The sequence below is a fragment of the Melospiza georgiana genome, chromosome 8, assembly GCF_028018845.1.
Source record: "Melospiza georgiana isolate bMelGeo1 chromosome 8, bMelGeo1.pri, whole genome shotgun sequence".
Taxonomy (NCBI): Eukaryota; Metazoa; Chordata; class Aves; order Passeriformes; family Passerellidae; genus Melospiza; species Melospiza georgiana.
The window spans coordinates 29423284-29440330 of record NC_080437.1 but is presented as its reverse complement, the minus strand read 5'-3'; the positions used below and the strand labels follow the sequence as shown (position 1 = coordinate 29440330).

At 48.6% G+C, this 17047-nt stretch overlaps 1 protein-coding gene across 4 annotated transcripts in view; it reads left to right on the top strand.

The window, feature by feature from the left end:
• AFAP1L2 (actin filament associated protein 1 like 2) overlaps window positions 1-17047 on the top strand; it is a 64569-nt gene that overhangs the window by 37271 nt on the left and 10251 nt on the right. Inside the window, exons 2-7 of one of the 4 annotated variants that reach the window (XM_058028911.1) lie at window positions 2273-2401; window positions 2917-2994; window positions 5934-6025; window positions 9998-10088; window positions 14498-14581; window positions 16803-17005. In XM_058028911.1, the coding sequence (XP_057884894.1) occupies window positions 2273-2401; window positions 2917-2994; window positions 5934-6025; window positions 9998-10088; window positions 14498-14581; window positions 16803-17005 (677 nt within the window). Of the gene's footprint in view, window positions 1-2272; window positions 2402-2916; window positions 2995-5933; window positions 6026-9997; window positions 10089-14497; window positions 14582-16799; window positions 17006-17047 lie in introns of all 4 variants that reach the window. The other 3 variants (XM_058028910.1, XM_058028913.1, XM_058028912.1) reach the window with 3 other exon arrangements.

Genomic DNA, 17047 nt, shown 5'->3' with positions numbered 1-17047 from the left:
CTGTGTGTGTGCTAGCTGTGGATGCCTGGGAGAAGAATAAACTCATTTTCTGCAGTCTGGGGGTGGAGGAGGGAATGGGAATTGTGCCCCCTTCCCTGCAAACCCAGTGTTGTGACAGCCACATGGGCAGCTGCTTCTGAAGCTTCAGATTGTGGTTAGGTGTCCCTGGTGCTGTTGTTTCTGGTACCATCAATGTCACACATCAATGTCCTGTGCAGCTGGCCTGACCAGCAGGACCTGACCTCAGTTTGAATTTTCTGAAGTGGGCCACTGAAGCAGATGAGTTTAGCAAGGCTGTGATTTACCATGGGGAGCTTCCTTAAACTTGGAAGAAACAGGGTCCCTGAAGCTTTAGAGAGGCCAGTTGTGAGTAGGTTTGACACCATTCATTGCTTATTGAAATCCAGCAGTGTTATCAGCAAATGCTACCTGCTTCCTCACAGCTTATGGGGAAAAATAAAAGCTTCTGTTTCTTGAGGTGATTCTTGTTTTCTGTGGGCAAAACAGAAGCTAGCAAAGACCTTTGAGTTAACACAACATGATGTAGGTGTTTTCCATTCCCTGCTGCTCCTAAATCAGACCAGAAGAGAATTGATTTGGTGTAGAGGGTATAGAATGAAGTGTGAATAACTACAAGTTGGTTGGTTCCTCTGGAGCTGTTATTGACTGATCTGGAGTCATTTGGCTGTTTTACAGTCAGCCTGGTGAAGATTAATTCAGTTTGAGAGCAGTAGCAAGTTTTTTCAATTAATGGCCAGCAGCATAAACCTTTACAGTGTAATTTATTTATCAATCTTCTGACGTGCATTTACCCCAGGAAGGTTGCCTGGTGGCTAAAGATGGGTGAGTAGGAAGGTGATGGCTTTCTCCTGCGTTTAAAAAAGTGACCTTAAATGTGGTAGCTCTTTAACTAGAGCTGCTCAGATGCTTTGTGTTATGAATCCAAAGTGTTAACACTTTTCTGTGGAGTGAGCTGTGACTCACAGGGGTTCCATGGGATCAGCAGTGTGGGGATGCTGTGAGTACAGGGAAGGGAGCATTAATTACCCCTCAGCTCCCTGTGGAGTGCTCAGGGGTCATTGCAGGGTGGTGGTGGCCCAGCCAAGCTTCACTGCCCATCCCTGCAGCCCCTCAGCCCCAGGGAGCCATGGAGGGGGGCAGCAGGGCAGCCTCCAGAGGGGAGGAGCAGTCCCAGCTGGGTTTGGGATGTTTTTCCCACACGCTGTCCCTCCCTCCACATAATAATGCTCTGTTATTTCCTCCTCCTGCCCCTGCTGCTAATTAGCCCACGATGAACTCTGGTGTGAACAAAAGCAAGCAATTAAGAGTCTGTTGCTGCAGCGTGAGCCCTGTCAGGGCAGTGATTTGTTGGTGGCAGGGCTGTGCTGCACCTCCTCAGGAGGAAAACAAACCCATCAGGCTGGCTCAGCTGGGCAGTGCCTGTCCCACTGCTGGCTCTGGGTGTGCAGGGGTGTCTTGGGTGCAGCAGGGCCTCCTGAGGTTCTGAGAGGTGCTGCTGAGTCTTGTGGCTTCAGTTTCACATGATACAGTGGGTCTGTGGTCACTGCCCAAGAAATGTGGCTGGAGAAGTTACTGGGCTGTGATTTATGGATGTGAGGAGGTGGGGATTTTTTTTTCCTTTTCTTCTTGGGATACCCACATAAAAATTTTCAAATTAATGCAGACAGAGAAATAATGGTGGAATGAAACATAAAATTGTTGAGTGGTTTGTGCTGGAGGGTGCCTTAGAGATCATCTAGTTCCAGCTTCCTTGCCATGGGCAAGGACACCTCCTGCTACACCAGACTGCCAGGGCCCCATCTCCCCCAGATAAGGAGGAGGCTTACAAAGAAGAAGCAAAAACCAGGATTTTTGGTAGGTCCCAAGCCAAATGAGGTTTGAATAATATTTGCCAGGACTCAAGGTGCATGTATGAAGACCTTGCAAACTGCTTTAGTGTAATCTCAGCCCCAATGCTCAAAATCTCTTCAGGTTGTCTTTGCTTGAGCAAGAAGTCCAAATGGAAGGAGAACAGGTATTTATATGGGATTTCACTGATGTGTGAACAGACTAAGGGAAGCTGGAGATTTTTCGGTTTGAGACACACCTTCTTTCCAAAGCTAGAGGCAGAATTCAAGCTGGAAAATTAAATATGAACTATTCCTGGGCAGAAAAAGCAAAGGATTTTGGAAATCATGGAATTAACATATGTCCTCTTTTGACACACACCAGCCAGCTGCTTTGTCAACAGTTGTCTCTGTTTCTGTTGTAGCTCTCGAGCAGCTGCTCACAGAACTTGAAGATTTTCTGAGGATACTGGACAAGGAGAACTTGAGCAGCACTGCTGTGGTGAAGAAGAGCTTTCTCTCTGACCTTCTGAAAGTCTACACCAAGTCCACTGGTACAGATGAGGAAAACCAAGGACGGGATGCTGGGCTGTCATGGGAATTGCTATGGGGCCTGAAGCAAACATTTTCCTGGCAGCTGGTGGGAATGGGAGACATGAAAATTAGAAGGAGAAAATGAAACTGAGTTTATTTTTGCAGTGACCTCTAATTGTTTATGTAAAATTACTATAGTTATGTGTCCAGCTTTACAAGCAAAGGATTCCCAAGATTCCTGATCCTTTCTGTTTTCTTTATTAAACCTTAAGTTTATTTAATCCACTTTGTAAGATACACAGGATGTACTGTTTGGCCAAGTTAATGTTTAAGTAGAAATTTTAACTTAACGGAATTTCCTGACCATAAAGCACTTAATTTTTCTGCTTTTTATTATTGCTTAGGGTTTTTCCTGCAGGTTGCCTCAACCAAATGTGCTCAGCAGAGACACTTTTTACATCTGCCTTTGTGGAAAAACTTAGCAGTGTGAAAGCAGCATGTGGGTAAAGAGTTCACTTTCCCCTTTGTTTTGCAGGTGGTGATGAGGAGTATATTTATATGAACAAAGTGACAGTCCATAAACAGCAGGGTGACCAAGAGAAACAAGACAAAGGTAGGGAGCTGAAGATTAATGGTTTCACTGTGTCTCAGGGGATGATGAAGGCACACAAGGTTACAGCCTTGCTCTGGCAGCTCTGAGGGCTGAAGCAGCTGCTGGTTGTGGAAGGGCCATTTTCATAACATTCCCTTGGAAATAGTGGTCCTTGCCAACACTGTGAGGTTATTCCTGGAAGTAGCACTTTGGAGGTCTTTATTTTGGGATAAAAATGTTGCCTTCTAAGGCTTGAAGCTCCAGTGCCTGAAATATTCAAGGAAGCCTTCATGCTTTCTTTGGCCACAAAGCAAGTCACTTTTTGCATCTTTGAGGCCTTGAAAGTGTATTTCTGGTTTGCTGTGCTGCTCTGCCCTGGCCCAGAGGGTCTGTGCTGTCACAGCCTTGTGAGGTGAGTTTGGGCTCAGCCCTCACCATGTGCAGGGGCAGAGCTCCTTCATCTCCCAGGGGTGTGGGTGCTCTGCAGGGTAAAGGCTGAGGAATCAAACTTAGCTGAAATACTCATTTCCAATTTAGTTTTTCCAGGTTTTGGATTTGTAACACGGCAAAGAACATAATTGTGTAAAAATGTTCTTCCTCTTTGAAGTTCACCGTGAAAGGGGCTACTGATAATTGCATGGAGGGGGAGAATTAGTGACACACATTTTTAAATGCACACCTAGTCAGGGGCTGATCCTGCCCCAGAGTTTCCAATGCAGAAGGATGAGACAGGGACTCATCAGAGCAGCCTGCTGCTGATGTGCTGGTCTTGCAATAGTTGGGGTTGTCTCACTTCCACCATTGTTTGTTTTGGTTTTATTTCTTTGTGGTGGGTTTGGGTTTTTTTTGTTTTTTTTTTTTTTGTTTATTTGGTTTGATTTGTTCTTTAAACTACCTGCAGCCAAACTTGGGCTAACTTCAAATGCCTCTGAAGACAGGGTGTCCTCCCAGCTGACACGTGCAGCCCCAGTGTGACCTCCAGACAGGGTGATGCTGTAATGCTCTATAATGGGATCACACAGCCTCCCAGCAGCTGAGCAGCCACAGAAACATCTCTTTATATAAGTTCTTATTTGGGTGGGTAAAGCAAAGCTTGCACTGATCCACCATGCTCAAGCACAGGGGAAATTTCAGACAATTTATTTTTAGAGGTGGTTCTTTTGTTTCAGACTTTTCCCTATCAAGGCCATGACCCTGCCCACTCAGTCACTCCCTGTGGGACCTGGCACTTCTCTCTTTCTGTTTTCAACAACTTCCTATTCCAAGTAAAACTGCTGAGTTATTTGGAATGCTGGAGTCAGTGAGACACAGGTGTGGGGTCTCTGCAGCTGGGTGCAGAGCCCTGGTCCTGCCTCTGTGCCTCGATGGAGAGGTGCCTGCAGGTTCAGGTTGAGTGGGTGGAGGGGGCCCAAGTGCCCACTGGTGTGATATTGATCTTCCAGTGATGACACAACTCCCTTTGTCCCTGTTATCTACTGCAATTCCATGTCTATAATGGGACTGGGGACGGACTTCTGAGCCTGAGCTGACGGGATATCTTGTGCTCTGCAGAGCTCCAGCAGCACAGGGTGAAATGCTTTCCAAAGCCCATCACCTCCAAAAATCACCCCTCCAAACTTTAAAATAGACAATTTCTGCACAAAAATGTATTTCTCTGCTCCTCATATCTACTTGCAATTCCAGTGGTTAGGATTTAAGCAGAACAGACACAGCTTTTGAGATGCCTTCCTGTGGCCCAGTAATTGAGTTCCCTGCACTGGGTGATGAAGGCACCATCATTTATGGATCTCATTTACCTGAGAGATGCAGCAAATCTCTACCCAAGTGCACATGGCTCTTCAGTGAGCCAAATGCCATCTCCTCCTGGAAGTCAGCACACAGGGGCAGGAGTATGGGACTGGTGTGAAGGGCTCCTGGTGTGGCCACAGGGATCCTCTTCTCCCAAATGCCAAGTGACATTCACTTTTACAAGTAACAGAGAGCACAGATAAGTAACAGCTAATACAGATGTGAATTTCAGCAGGATTTTGGATGGCTTTTTTTTTTCTTTCCTTCTTCTAAGTCCTCTTCAAGCTGCAGCTTTTAGAGAGGCATCTTTATCAGAGGACACCTGCAAAATGTCAGTGCTTGTCTAGGGAAAAATATTCCTGCCCTCCCACCCCAGTAGGGGAACAGTGTGTGATTTGTGATGCTGGCCTGTGTGGCTGGAGAAGGAGGGGGTACATCCATCACTGCACTATCTCAGAGGTCATGGGATCTGGGCACTCACTAAGGCCACCCAGGAGCTCTGTGGTAGGAGAAGGAGACTGAACACAAGTTTTCTGAGCCTTCAGTGTCCCCTCCAGATAGTAAATCACTCTGCATCCAGCTGCTTGGAAAATGTGACTTTCCAGAGGCAGACAGGGATCACCTGGAGCAGTTCTGCTGCAACATGCCACGTGTTTGGCCTGGGCTGCTTCAAGAGCAGCCCTCCCTTGAGCAGTGATCACATAAGCCACAGTGCTCTTAGCTGGGCAGCCACATTTGCAGCTTGCCCTGGGAGCAGGGAGGTGATGGACCCATTTTTGGGAAAGGTAGCAGAGGAGCACATCACTGACCTGTCTGCTCACAGCAGCAGGGTTCAGAGCTGGCAAGGACTGAACTGCCATGGGTTTCCAGACACTGTGTGCTGTCTGCCCATGCTGCTTCTCCAGACCCTTTAAAGTCTCAGCAGTGGGTCTGGCCTTCACAGTTTTCCCTCCAGAAGGAAAAAGATGCCCTAAAACCAGAGGTCAGCTGGGTCTGCCAGTGCCATGTTCCTGGCCATGGCCTGAAATGCTGTGGTTGCCCTGCAGCCCTGCCTGTCATTGTCACTGTGCTCCCACTGGAATAGCATCCTGCTGCTCCAGCACAGCCCAGGGCAGCAGGTGCTCTGCTGGGAGAGGCTACATGCAATCTGTGTCATTGCTTCTGCCTTGCAGTGCTGGATCAGAAGAACTCCCTGACCAATGGAGACTCAGGACTGCATCTGTCACCTCCTCAGAAGAGCCTGCCAGAGCTCCCCCCTCCAAAGGTAAATCCCTCACACCCTTTGGTTTTCCGTGCCTCCCCCTGGGGGGGCTCTGAGCCCCTTGAGACTTTACTGTTGTCAGGTCCTGTGCAACACAGGCTGGGTGGAAACACCACTGCCTGTGTATGATGATGAGGCAAAGAATCCTGGCGAGTTTTATTTTTAAAATAATTACAAAATATTGAGCGAGGCATTTCCAGCTGCATGTTTCATCTTTACAAAAACTGTGGGTCAGTGTGTGGTTGGTGCAGCTCCTGGGCTGGCTGGACATCCAGGAACCCCTCTGGTACCCAAATCTTGTGCACAGGTGGAGCAGGCGGCTCTGGGAGCTCCCCTTGAGTGCAAACTGGGCTGTGCTCCCTGCCAGGGAGACCCACACCCATTGCATGGGCTCGAGGAAGGAGAAGAGAGGTTTTCAGAGAAACAGAGGTGGTGATGACTCTCAGCTGCTGCTTTGGAAATCTCTCCTGGGTTGTAAGTCAGCTGTGCCTGGGCTGCTGACATGATCTTAGAAAAGCCAGGAACCCCTCAGCTGCAGGAAGATCCCTGGACAGTACCAGGACATCCCGTGCTGCCAGAGCCTTTCTCAGCTTGGGCATTGCCAGAGGTTTGGCAACACCTGGTGCTGTCTGCACTGGGTGCTGGGGCTGTTGTGGGTGTGCAGTCCACAGGTCTGTGAGGAGGAGCTGCTGGCTCTGTGGGTTTTTCTGTAGGGCAGCTAAATCCCATTGTCAGTTAAACCCCATTGTCTCTGTGCCAGGAGCCAGCCCAGCTGTCCCAGGCTCAGGTCATGCTCCAGCCCCTGATGTTGCTGTTCAGCAGTTGGTGCAATGTGGGAATTGCTGTGAGCTGGGATTTCAGGATGTGAAGGGGAAGGAGGGCAGGGAGCAGGCATGGGGAGGAGGAGGAGGAGGAGGAGGCATGGAGGAGGAGGATGGGGTGGTGCCTCCATCAGCCACAAAGGAGGATCTGTTCTTTTCCCAGGAAGGAGGATGCAGGGTGAGGCACCGGGACTTTGGCCCAGGGATCTGTGTGGCTCAGCTGGAGTTAGCTGGAGGAGCTGGAACAACAAGGGCTAGGATGGGGTGCAGCTGACAAACCCTGGGATGCAGTGTGATTGCCCTGGGAGCTGCTCCAGCCCCAGAGGGCTCTGCCCATGCAGATGGCTGGAGCTGGAGGGTCTGGGAGCAGTGGCCAGAGCAGGAACCTCTGTTTAGCTCTGTATTTCATGGTGGGCAGGAGGTGGAATGAGGGCACCAGTGGGGAAGCAGCAGCCAGGTGTCCCCAAGGCATTTCTCTTGAGCTTGGTGCAGCCCAGCTTTCTGACTGGGCAATCAGGAAGTTAAATCAGGGATTAAAAAATTCCCCCCAAAAATAAGGGAATTTAAAAAGAAATAGTCTCAGATTTCAGCTGAGAAGGGCACCTGTCCTCTCCCAGACCTGTGCTGGGAATTTCCTTCTCCCAGCTGCTTACCACTGGAATTAACCTCCCTTGGATGCAGCAGCCAGGTACCTCCTCATGTGAGCATCTGTGTGTCAGTGAGCTTTGGCAGCAAAGATATCTGAGTGTCCTTCAGGGAATAGGGCTGGGGAGAGCTTTAATGAGTGGAAATTGCTGTTAGGGGGAAATGGATCTTCCCTTGGATTTGCAGCTCCCAGGGCAGGCAGGAGCCACGGCCAGCTGGGCAGTGGAGGGTGAACACAACTCCTTGCACAGAAACTGAGAGGTTAGGAGAGGAATTCAGATTTGATCTGTTTTTGCTCTGCAGATTTTTCTGTGGTTTGGTGGCACTCAGGCATCCTGTGGTGTTGCTCTACACTTGCCTTTTGAGGCATGGAAGAAATATGGTGATAAAGCTCTGCACAACCAATTGTCCCTGGCAGCCACTGGGCAACCCAACAGGGATGGCCCACCTGGATCCCACAAATTCCTTTGGATTTGTCCCAAAACAATCTTTAAACAATGAGTTCTGCAGGCCTTGGTGACTTCTCCTGTGCTGTAGCTCTGCCTGTTCCTGCAGGCATCCATCCCCAGGGGAAGGTCCTGTGGTAGGGATGCAAACAGCCAGGGTGGTGATATTTGCATGCTCATTGGGCCATAATGCAACAGGCAAATGTTCTGCAAGGGCCAGCGTGGGTAAATAATTACATTTATAGCCTGTGACTGAAGTTAGAGAGTAAACCACACACCTAGGGAAAGAGGAGACAAAGCAAATACCTTCTGGTCAACCAAGGTGCACCCTGAGGAAACCTCATTGTCTGTAGGACACCAAACAGAGCAGCCCCTTCCCTGGCAGTTGTGGGATGGTGTTGAAAAAACCCACAGCATTTCTTTGTGTAGGCAATTTCTTTATGGTCACAGCACAAAGGGAGCTGGCTGCACAGGAGGCCACCACAGATGGCAATTACAGACACATTTCCTAGCCAGGGAAGGGATTAGGTAAAGCCATGGAGTGCCTGGGTTTGTTTTTGTTCCTTTAATGCAACACATTAGGACAAGAAGTTTCTAAACCTTTTAAGTGTTTGGAGGGCAAGTGTTTTCCAGCAGTGTTCTACGTGCCTCTGGAAGGAAAGTTCAGGCTGCTCACAGCATCTGGCAGACCCACATGAGGAATTTTAACACTGGGGAAGTTTGGGAGGTTGGCAGAGCCACAGGCAGCTCGTCCAAGTGGGAGCAGACGTGTGGCTTTGGTGTGGCCCGGGTTCCTCACTCCCAGAGCCCAACAGCTTCCCTTTGTGGGCAGCTGTTGGCCAGAAAATCTCTCCCTTCAGAGCCTCCTTTCTGCTTCTCAGCACCAGATGCTGCTGGTGGAAACATCCAGGGCAGGATGGGCAGCTTTGCACCTGCATTTGATGGTGCTGGCATGACCTGCAGATGGGCTGGTCCTGCCATGCTGGTGCACAGCTGGTCCCTCTTCCCCAGGGGGCAATTGTGGGCAGAATTCATTATTTTCATGATTTGTGACCTTCAACACTGCTGTCTCTGCAAAGAGACCTGCCCCTCCTCCTGGGGAGTGGGGTTTAACCCTGGGCATCCTAGCAGGGTTTGCACAGCTTCAGCCAGGGCAGCTGAAGCCTGACAGGACAGAGCATCCTGTTGTCAGATGGCTAAGGGTGCTTAAACCTCATTGGGGAGCAGGGAAATGCTGCTGTCAGGTCAGGGTGGGAGATGGGATGCCAGGTATTTGGGAAGAACACAAGCTCTGTGCTCTGATCTGTTCATGCTGCTGCTCTGCTCTCTCATGACCAACATCTCTGTGAATCACCTGAAAAGTAAAAAGTTTGTTTCTTCACATTTTCTCCCTCATGTACTGATATTTCTAAAGGATCAAGGCATGTTTTTCCTGCCAGCCCTTGCTTGTGCTTAGGGAGGGGTTTGGCAGGCGCCACAGGGATTTTCCAGCACTTGGACTCTTTTCAAAGGCTCATTTTCCATTGGTGTTGTTTATCCATTTCCTTCATTTTTTGTTAAGAGCACAATTAAAGATTCCCAATATAGTTCCTAAGGCAGAGAGTTTTTGTTGTTAGTTTCTATCAGTCAGGGACTTGGAGACACAATCAGAGACTGCTCAGGTTGTTTTCAGTGTAAAGCCAGGGTTGCACCAATTGTCCTCCCTTCTGGTTCCCTGATAAGATAACCCATATCTTATATACCCATAGCACAGAGCACCATCCCCAGGTACCATGGGCAGCTTAGGGGGGTCAGTGCAGCAGGCAGAAATCTCAGTTCAGGGTAAGGCTGATGGTTGCAATTGCTGCTATGAGTTGATCTTCCCAAGCAACATGAAAGAAAATAACATTTATGATGCAATTATACAGTAATTTCAATTTATATTTGAGCTAACTGAACCACATATAAAAGATTTCATCCACGGGGATGAATTGAGTACTAAAAAAAGGGGGAAAGGATGTCCATTGTTTTGGTGGATCTGGTTTTATCTTAAATCATGTTTGTTTTATGTGTTTGTTCTGCAGATTCTCGAAACAAAACAACCAGCAGTCCCCAAGATTGAATCCCCAGAGGGATATTACGAGGAGGCTGAGCCCTATGACATCTCTGTAAATGGTATATCCCAGCTAACCCTTGGGAGGGGCTTTGTGGGGGAGATGGAGGACTTGAGACTCATGAGAATCAGTAAATGAAAGCACAGATATTTCCTACAGCTTTTGAGACAAAATTGGTTTTCTGCTGCTCATCACACTTGATATTACAGACCTAATGCTAGCTAGAAAGCAAAGACTTCTGAATTGCTCCAATTTTTAACTTTCCTGTAGAAGTTAGCAATATGTTTGGGTCAATATATTGTCAGTGTAAAATGTTAGAAACCGTTGTGGGTCCTCTTTGTTTTGGTGGTTTTCTGGCAGATAGGCTGCAGCCAAACACAAGTTTCATATATTGTCAGTGTAAAATATTAGAAACCATTGTGGGTCCTCTTTGTTTTGGTGGTTTTCTGGCAGATAGGCTGCAGCCAAACACAAGTTTGTATTCAGGACTGAGTGGTGAAGTTCTGGTGGCTTGCATTCGTGTCCTAGTGCTCTAATTGTCCCCTTGGGGCTCAAAATCCATGGCTCTGCTGCTCTGTTAGGAGTGATAACCATTTTTATAATTGGCTCTTTATTCAGCTCTGTCTCTTGTGGCAGTTTAGCCATCTGTAAACTTGGTTAGAGAGCCACACTTGGTGTGAGGGGAGAGCGTGTGGGTTCCATGCTCACACCCCCAGTGCCTGGGACAGCACCCCAGCCATGTCCTGGAGCAGGGCCACCCTTGCCTGTCCCCTGTCACCCCTCTGGGAGGAGCTGCTGCATGCTCAGCTCCCACATTCTCACTTTTTACATGTGTTCCTGCATCCTTTTGTTGAACACCCTTCACTGAGATTGCCTTCCTGTGATCTGATAGCAGAGCTGATCTTGTCATCGCTTTCTAATCCATTTAAGCCCACATGAGACAGATCCTATCACCCTCTGCAGGAGCAGATCTCTGCTCATCAGCCTTGGCTGCAGCACAGTGTGTGGCATGGGCACAGCTGAGTGGCAAGAGTTAGGGCAAGCAAAGGGGGTTAAGGGTGACAGATTTGGATCTAAAGCCTTGGCTGTTGGATCTGTTAATCTGAAATTAACACCTTATACAATGCTTCTATCTCTGCTTTCTAAAGCCAGTGAGTGGGATTCAGACCCTATAACTCATAAACCAGCCTCGTGATTTATTTGAAAATTTGAGTTAGTCACACCTAAGTGATCCAGTCTGCCTGTAAGCACTCACACCTTCCTGAACAATCAGTGGAAAAGCAGAAACTGCCTCTCACAATATGCAGGGGAAAAAATGAGATGACTTTTCTACAGCACAGGAAGGACATGGACCTGCTAGAGTGGATTCAGAAGAGGGCCACCAAAATTGCCAGAGAGAAGGAACACCTCTCCTGTGGGGAAAGGCTGAGAGAGCTGTGGTTGTTCAGTCTGGAGAAGTCTCTGGGGACAAGAGCTGATAAGGGAGCTGATAAGAAACATGGGGACAAACTTTAATAGGGCACCTAGTGACAGACAGCAGATCAAAGCAGATCAAAGCAGATCATAGCCTACCTAAAAACTAACAAGCTTCAACCTTTTTATTGAAATTGAGCCACCCTGCAACCAGAAATTGAAGAATTATGATGTCCAATGCACAGTAGACAGAACCAAGCAGTAAAGTGCTGCTGGGTTGAACAGTCATGGGAAGCACATTGGATGTGCTGGATGGCACATGGAGTAGGGCTTTCTGAAGTTTGGGTGAGCTTTCAGTCATCCAGGGCCTTCTATGCAAATAATTCATATTCAGGCGCAAATCTAGTTTAACAGATAGTACAGAATAATAAAACTTTAGTGAAAAGTAGCATAAACTTAAATATTGCCTGACATTCCCAGCTTCATCTGGGAGAAGCTGGGTCCCCTCCAGCCCCAGTGTGAACTACTGGGCTTTGAAGCTCTGTGTCAGTGAGCAGGAAGATGAGATGGTGCCCAGCTCAGATGGGAAGAGGTTCAGGCTCATTGAGGCCAGGGTGAAAGGTGCTGTTCAGTGCAGAGGAGAGATCCCCCAAGCTCTGCCCTGTGTTTGCTGGAAGGCTCTGGGTCCTGTGGCTGAGGTGAGGGCTGTGATGCCCTGAGAGTGAGGCCCTGCTGCAGCTGGGGCAGCCCAGGGTGCTGCAGCCTCATCCCCATGCCTGCAATGTGGGATAAAGGAGATTTCTTTCCCCCCTGCTGCACATGGGCAAAGTGGATAAATTGTTAAGAGCCATGGCATAAAAAGGCACATTCTGGATTAGCTGGAGTACAGCCATGGATCCATGTGCTTGTGTTATCCAGGCAGCTCCAGAACTCGCCCTCTGATCAGAGACTTGGCTGGCAGGAATGATCAGTGCACACCCAGCTCCCACCTCTGCTTTTCCTTGGTAACCTGCTGCTCTGAGATGCAAATACACCCACCACCCACCGAAATCTAGGTCAGTCAGATGCCCAAGGAAATGAGAGACGAGAGCTCTGCAAAAAGAGAAAAGCACAATAATGGGAGCACTGTCCAAGGGAGGCAGCTCTGGGAGGCTCTCTGTGGCACCAGCAGGCTCTGTGTTTTCCTGAGCATGGTCGCAGCTGCAGGTGGGGACAGGAGCCTGTGAAAGCAGCAGAGATGGGGCAGAGGATGCCACTGATTGCCCAGCACTGAGGAGTGTGGTGCCTTTGCATCCTGTGATTGCTCAGCCACTGCAGACCCGACCACATCCCTTCTACACAAACCTCCTGGTGTGCTACAGGGTCTGCTTTGTGTGAGGAGGAAGGAAGGAAGCATGGTGAGAATCTCTCATGTGCTCTTTGGCAACCTCACCTTGGAGGTGGTTCCTGGGGGCTGAGCCAGCAGGAGGAGCAGGGAGAGATGTGCAGCAGCAGGTACATGGCAGGAGAGGCTGTGGGGGCTCAGGAGAAGGTGAAGTGTGTGTGCTGTGCAGAAGGAAGCTGGGCAGTGATGCTGGTGCCCTGCTTTGCCTCAAGAGATCAGGCAGCAGCATGAAGGCAATCCTGCAGGTCTCTGAACTGCTCTTTGTTTCAGCAAGCACAAGCTCTCCCATCCCATCCCATCCCATCCCATCCCATCCCATCCCATCCCATCCCATCCCATCCCATCCCATCCCATCCCATCCCATCCCATCCCATCCCATCCCATCCCATCCCATCCCATCCCATCCCTCCCCCTACCCCACTCTGTGCCCTATCAGGTGTCAGTAGTATTTGTACCTGTCCCACACAGAGGTGCTCACTGCTAGCAGATGATCTGCGACCTTGGTGTGACGCTGTTGCTCAAGGGCAGTGTGGACATGCCTGGATTTGCCCTGGACAAAGATGCCAAAGCCTGGCCCCAGTAATCCCCGAGCCCTCTATGCCTTTCCCCACAAGCTGGATAGGGAGGGGTGGCAGTCCAGGAAGCTGCTGGTGGTCTTCCATAGAGTCATAGAATGGCCTGGGTTGGAAGGGACTTTAAAAACCATCTTGTTCCATCCCCCCTGCCATGTACAGGAGCACCTTTCACAGGACCAGGCTGCTCAGAGCTCCAGCCAGCCTTGCCTTGAGCACTTCCAGGGCTGGGGCATCCACAGCCCCTCTGAGCAACCTGTGCCAGCTCCTCATCATGTTTGCAGTCAAGAATTTTTTCCTGAACTCCAAGCTAGACCTAGACTCTCTCAGTTTGGATCCGTTTACCCTTGTCCTGTTGCTGTAAGCTCTTTTGAGAAGTCCCTCTGTGGTACTTTCTGTCAGTGTTACAGCGTGAGCCTTGGAAGACACCCATGTGTCCCCAAACAAATGGGCGTAGTGAAGTCAGACCAAAATAGGAACACGACTAAAATAAGTGGGTGCACTGCCAAGAAAGGACATCAAAGCAAGCCTCCAGATGGGCTGAGGAGATAGAGCTTTGGTGCACCATCAGAGGTGGGACTGTGAGACACTGCAGCAAACCGGGGGTGGATTAATTAAAACCAAGCAAGCGGGTGACTCCGCTGGGTCTCGGGGTCCATCTTTCATCAGCAGCACTCCCACCCCTCCGCTGGGGATGCTCTGCCTTTCATTTTCCAGCTCCAGCAGAGGCTGCTGCTTCCCTTCCCTCTTGGGCTGAAATGTGTTAAAGCCTTATCAGCAGCCTTTGCATAATTGGAGGGCGCGATAAGGAGTGAAACCGGGAGAGGAGCAGCCCCGTGGCTGCCAACTGAGCAATCATTGTTCTGGCTGAAACAGCTCATCAGCCCTGGCTGCTCTTAATTGCGATGGTGACGATTCTGTTTTAAAGGGAATTGCCTTGTTTGAGGGGATGGGTTGAAAACGCTGTCCCTTTATGAAATCTCAGCGTGCAGGGATGGGACAGCCTCACTGGCCGAGGGGATTGGTGCCCTTGTTCTCTGCATTTGCTTATCTGTGGCTTTCTCTCTTTGTCTCCCTTTCTCTTTCTTTTTGACTGTGCAGGTCTTTTTGGTAGGCTTGCTGCGGCTGGACCCAGGCCAGGGTTGCAGGTTACTGAGGGCGTTATTTATGCCACAATAACTATGGGTATGGCATGCTTTCCAAACCTGAAGTGCCTTTTTTAAACAACAACAACAAAACCAACCCAAAAATACCCCCCAAAAGCTCAGTTTTAGGAAAGATTATCAGGTATCTCCCCCTGGATTTGCCTGTTACATGCATGGAGGATAACCACCTCTCACTGTTTTGCACAATGCATTATTTTTGGTGGCTTTCCCTGTGCTCAGGATGACAATGAAGAGAACTTTCCTAGCCTTTATTCCCCTTTATTCTGGTTCTGTCACTGGTGTGGAGCTGGTAATGTGTGGCAATGCTGGCTGTATTGACAAGTAGCTGTTTGGTGAAGGATTGAAGGTGCTCCACTTAGGCAGAGTGGGAGTATAAGATGCTCTGAGCTTCCTGCATCATGGCATTGATTTAGCTCCCTGGGAGCTCATGGGAGGACCCACAGGAAAGCAGAGGTGGCTTTAGATAAAGACATCCAGGCTTGTGGCTGCCACTGGTGCCTGAGCTGAACGATTTGGGACTGAGTGAGCCTTAGTAGTGACCACAGGGTTGTCACAAGCCACCAGGCAAGGCTTGTCCCCATTTGCTAGGTGCACAGGCTGTAGCAGTGTCACCAGACCAGCAGCTCTTCAAGCAGGGAAGAGCTCATCTCATGAGGAACCACGCTTGGGGTTGTGGTTGATGCACAGAAGAGCATCCAGGGCTTCTCAGGAGTAAGGTGGCAGCCTGAGACCTGCTCCTTAGGTGGGGGCACCAGAGACTTCCAAAAGAGGCCAGAGGGCCCATGTGGAAAAGGAGGGAATTTTGGAAGATGAGGTTCCCTTAGGCATCCTTGCTGCTGCCTATGGAAGGGGTAGCAGTGCAGAGGTCCAGCTCCTTGGTGTCTGTAGGTGAGAAACACCTGCACTGTTACTCCATGTGAATTTCTGCCTGAGGACAAGGTTCTGCATAGTGGGAATGCACTGAGGTTTCCCATAAAAATTTTCCCATAAAAGATGGACAGTTTGATACATTGAGGGCTTGGAGATGTACTCCATTCAGAGACTTTGCTTTTTAAAAAGTTTTTTTAATTGGTGAAGTTTTGATCACTTGAGGGAGGTTGTAGAGTGAAATTTCACTGGAGGTAAGAGTGTAGCTTTGTTACTGCATCTCAGTTCCTTTTATTTAAAGAAAAAATAAACCCAACTGAAACATTCTTCAGTGAAGCTCCTAATGTCTTTTTCTTTCTCTTTTCTGGCTGCTTTTCTTCTTTTCATTTGCACCAATCTGATGCTGTTATTTTTATGTAGATAGTAAGATTTGGTAAGAATCCAAATTAGATTTAATTCCAGTGAGAGAAAATTAACACTATTCCTCCATGCTATTTGATAGGACAAGAATGCAAACCCTACAGAAATGGTGCCCCAATGTTCCCATATTGCTCTGTGAGCTTATGTTGTGACTTAGGGCTCTAAATGCCAGCAGAGTCCTCTGCACTCAGGGAGAACATTTTCAGTGTTTTTGATGAGCCTGGTACCAGTGATAAGCTGAAAACTCCAAAATTCTGCAATGCTTTAAAGCTGGGTATTGAAAATTCCAACTCATCCCAGTCACATAGCAATCCATTTAAGAATGGACGTAAAAAATGTTGTTACTGCTCCTCACATTTGCCACTTGTGACTAATTTTTGGTGCTGCAACAGTGAGTTACTTCAAAGCTCCTTGCTGTCCCTTAAAAGCTGAGTAGAGAGAGAGGGACCTGTTAGACCAGGGGGAAAGTGAATGACATCTCAAATACAATAGATCATTGCTTGCTGCATGGCCTTGCAAATACCATTTTTACTTCTGGCATTTAGAGGACAAGGGCTGGTTGTAGCTTGCTGTTGTTGCCTTAAAAATTGTGTGTGTTTGGCTTGAAGTGGAATGTAGTAAAAGCATCTTTGGGGGGGAAAGCAGCAAACATCAGGAAATGTCTACGGGAATGTTCTCAGATTTGTGGTCAACCAAGAAGTGTCTTTTGAGTGTTTACTAACAGAGGCTATTAGGCACAAAATACTACAATGAGATCCATATTGGGCTAAAAAGAAAAAATTATCCATGAGGGTAATTTTCTTTTTAATTATCCTCCTGTAGGAGGAGAGCCTCAAAAGACACATCCCTGCACTGGAAGCTTGTGCATGTGTGAGCATGGCTGAGGGAAGCATTTGACTCAGAGCTATTCTAAAAATGGATTTAATGACAGAGCTTTGCTTTTGTTGTAGAAGATGGTGAAGCTGTTAGTAGTTCCTACGAATCTTATGATGAGGAAGAGAGCAGCAAAGGCAAGTCAGCAACCCATCAGTGGCCATCCCCAGAGGCCACCATCGAGCTGATGAAGGACGCTCGCATCTGTGCCTTCCTGTGGAGAAAGAAGTGGCTGGGACAGTGGGCAAAGCAGCTGTGTGTTATCAAGGACACCAGGCTGCTGGTGAGCAGATCCTCTCCTCTTTGTCTAAAACAATCTGTTTGT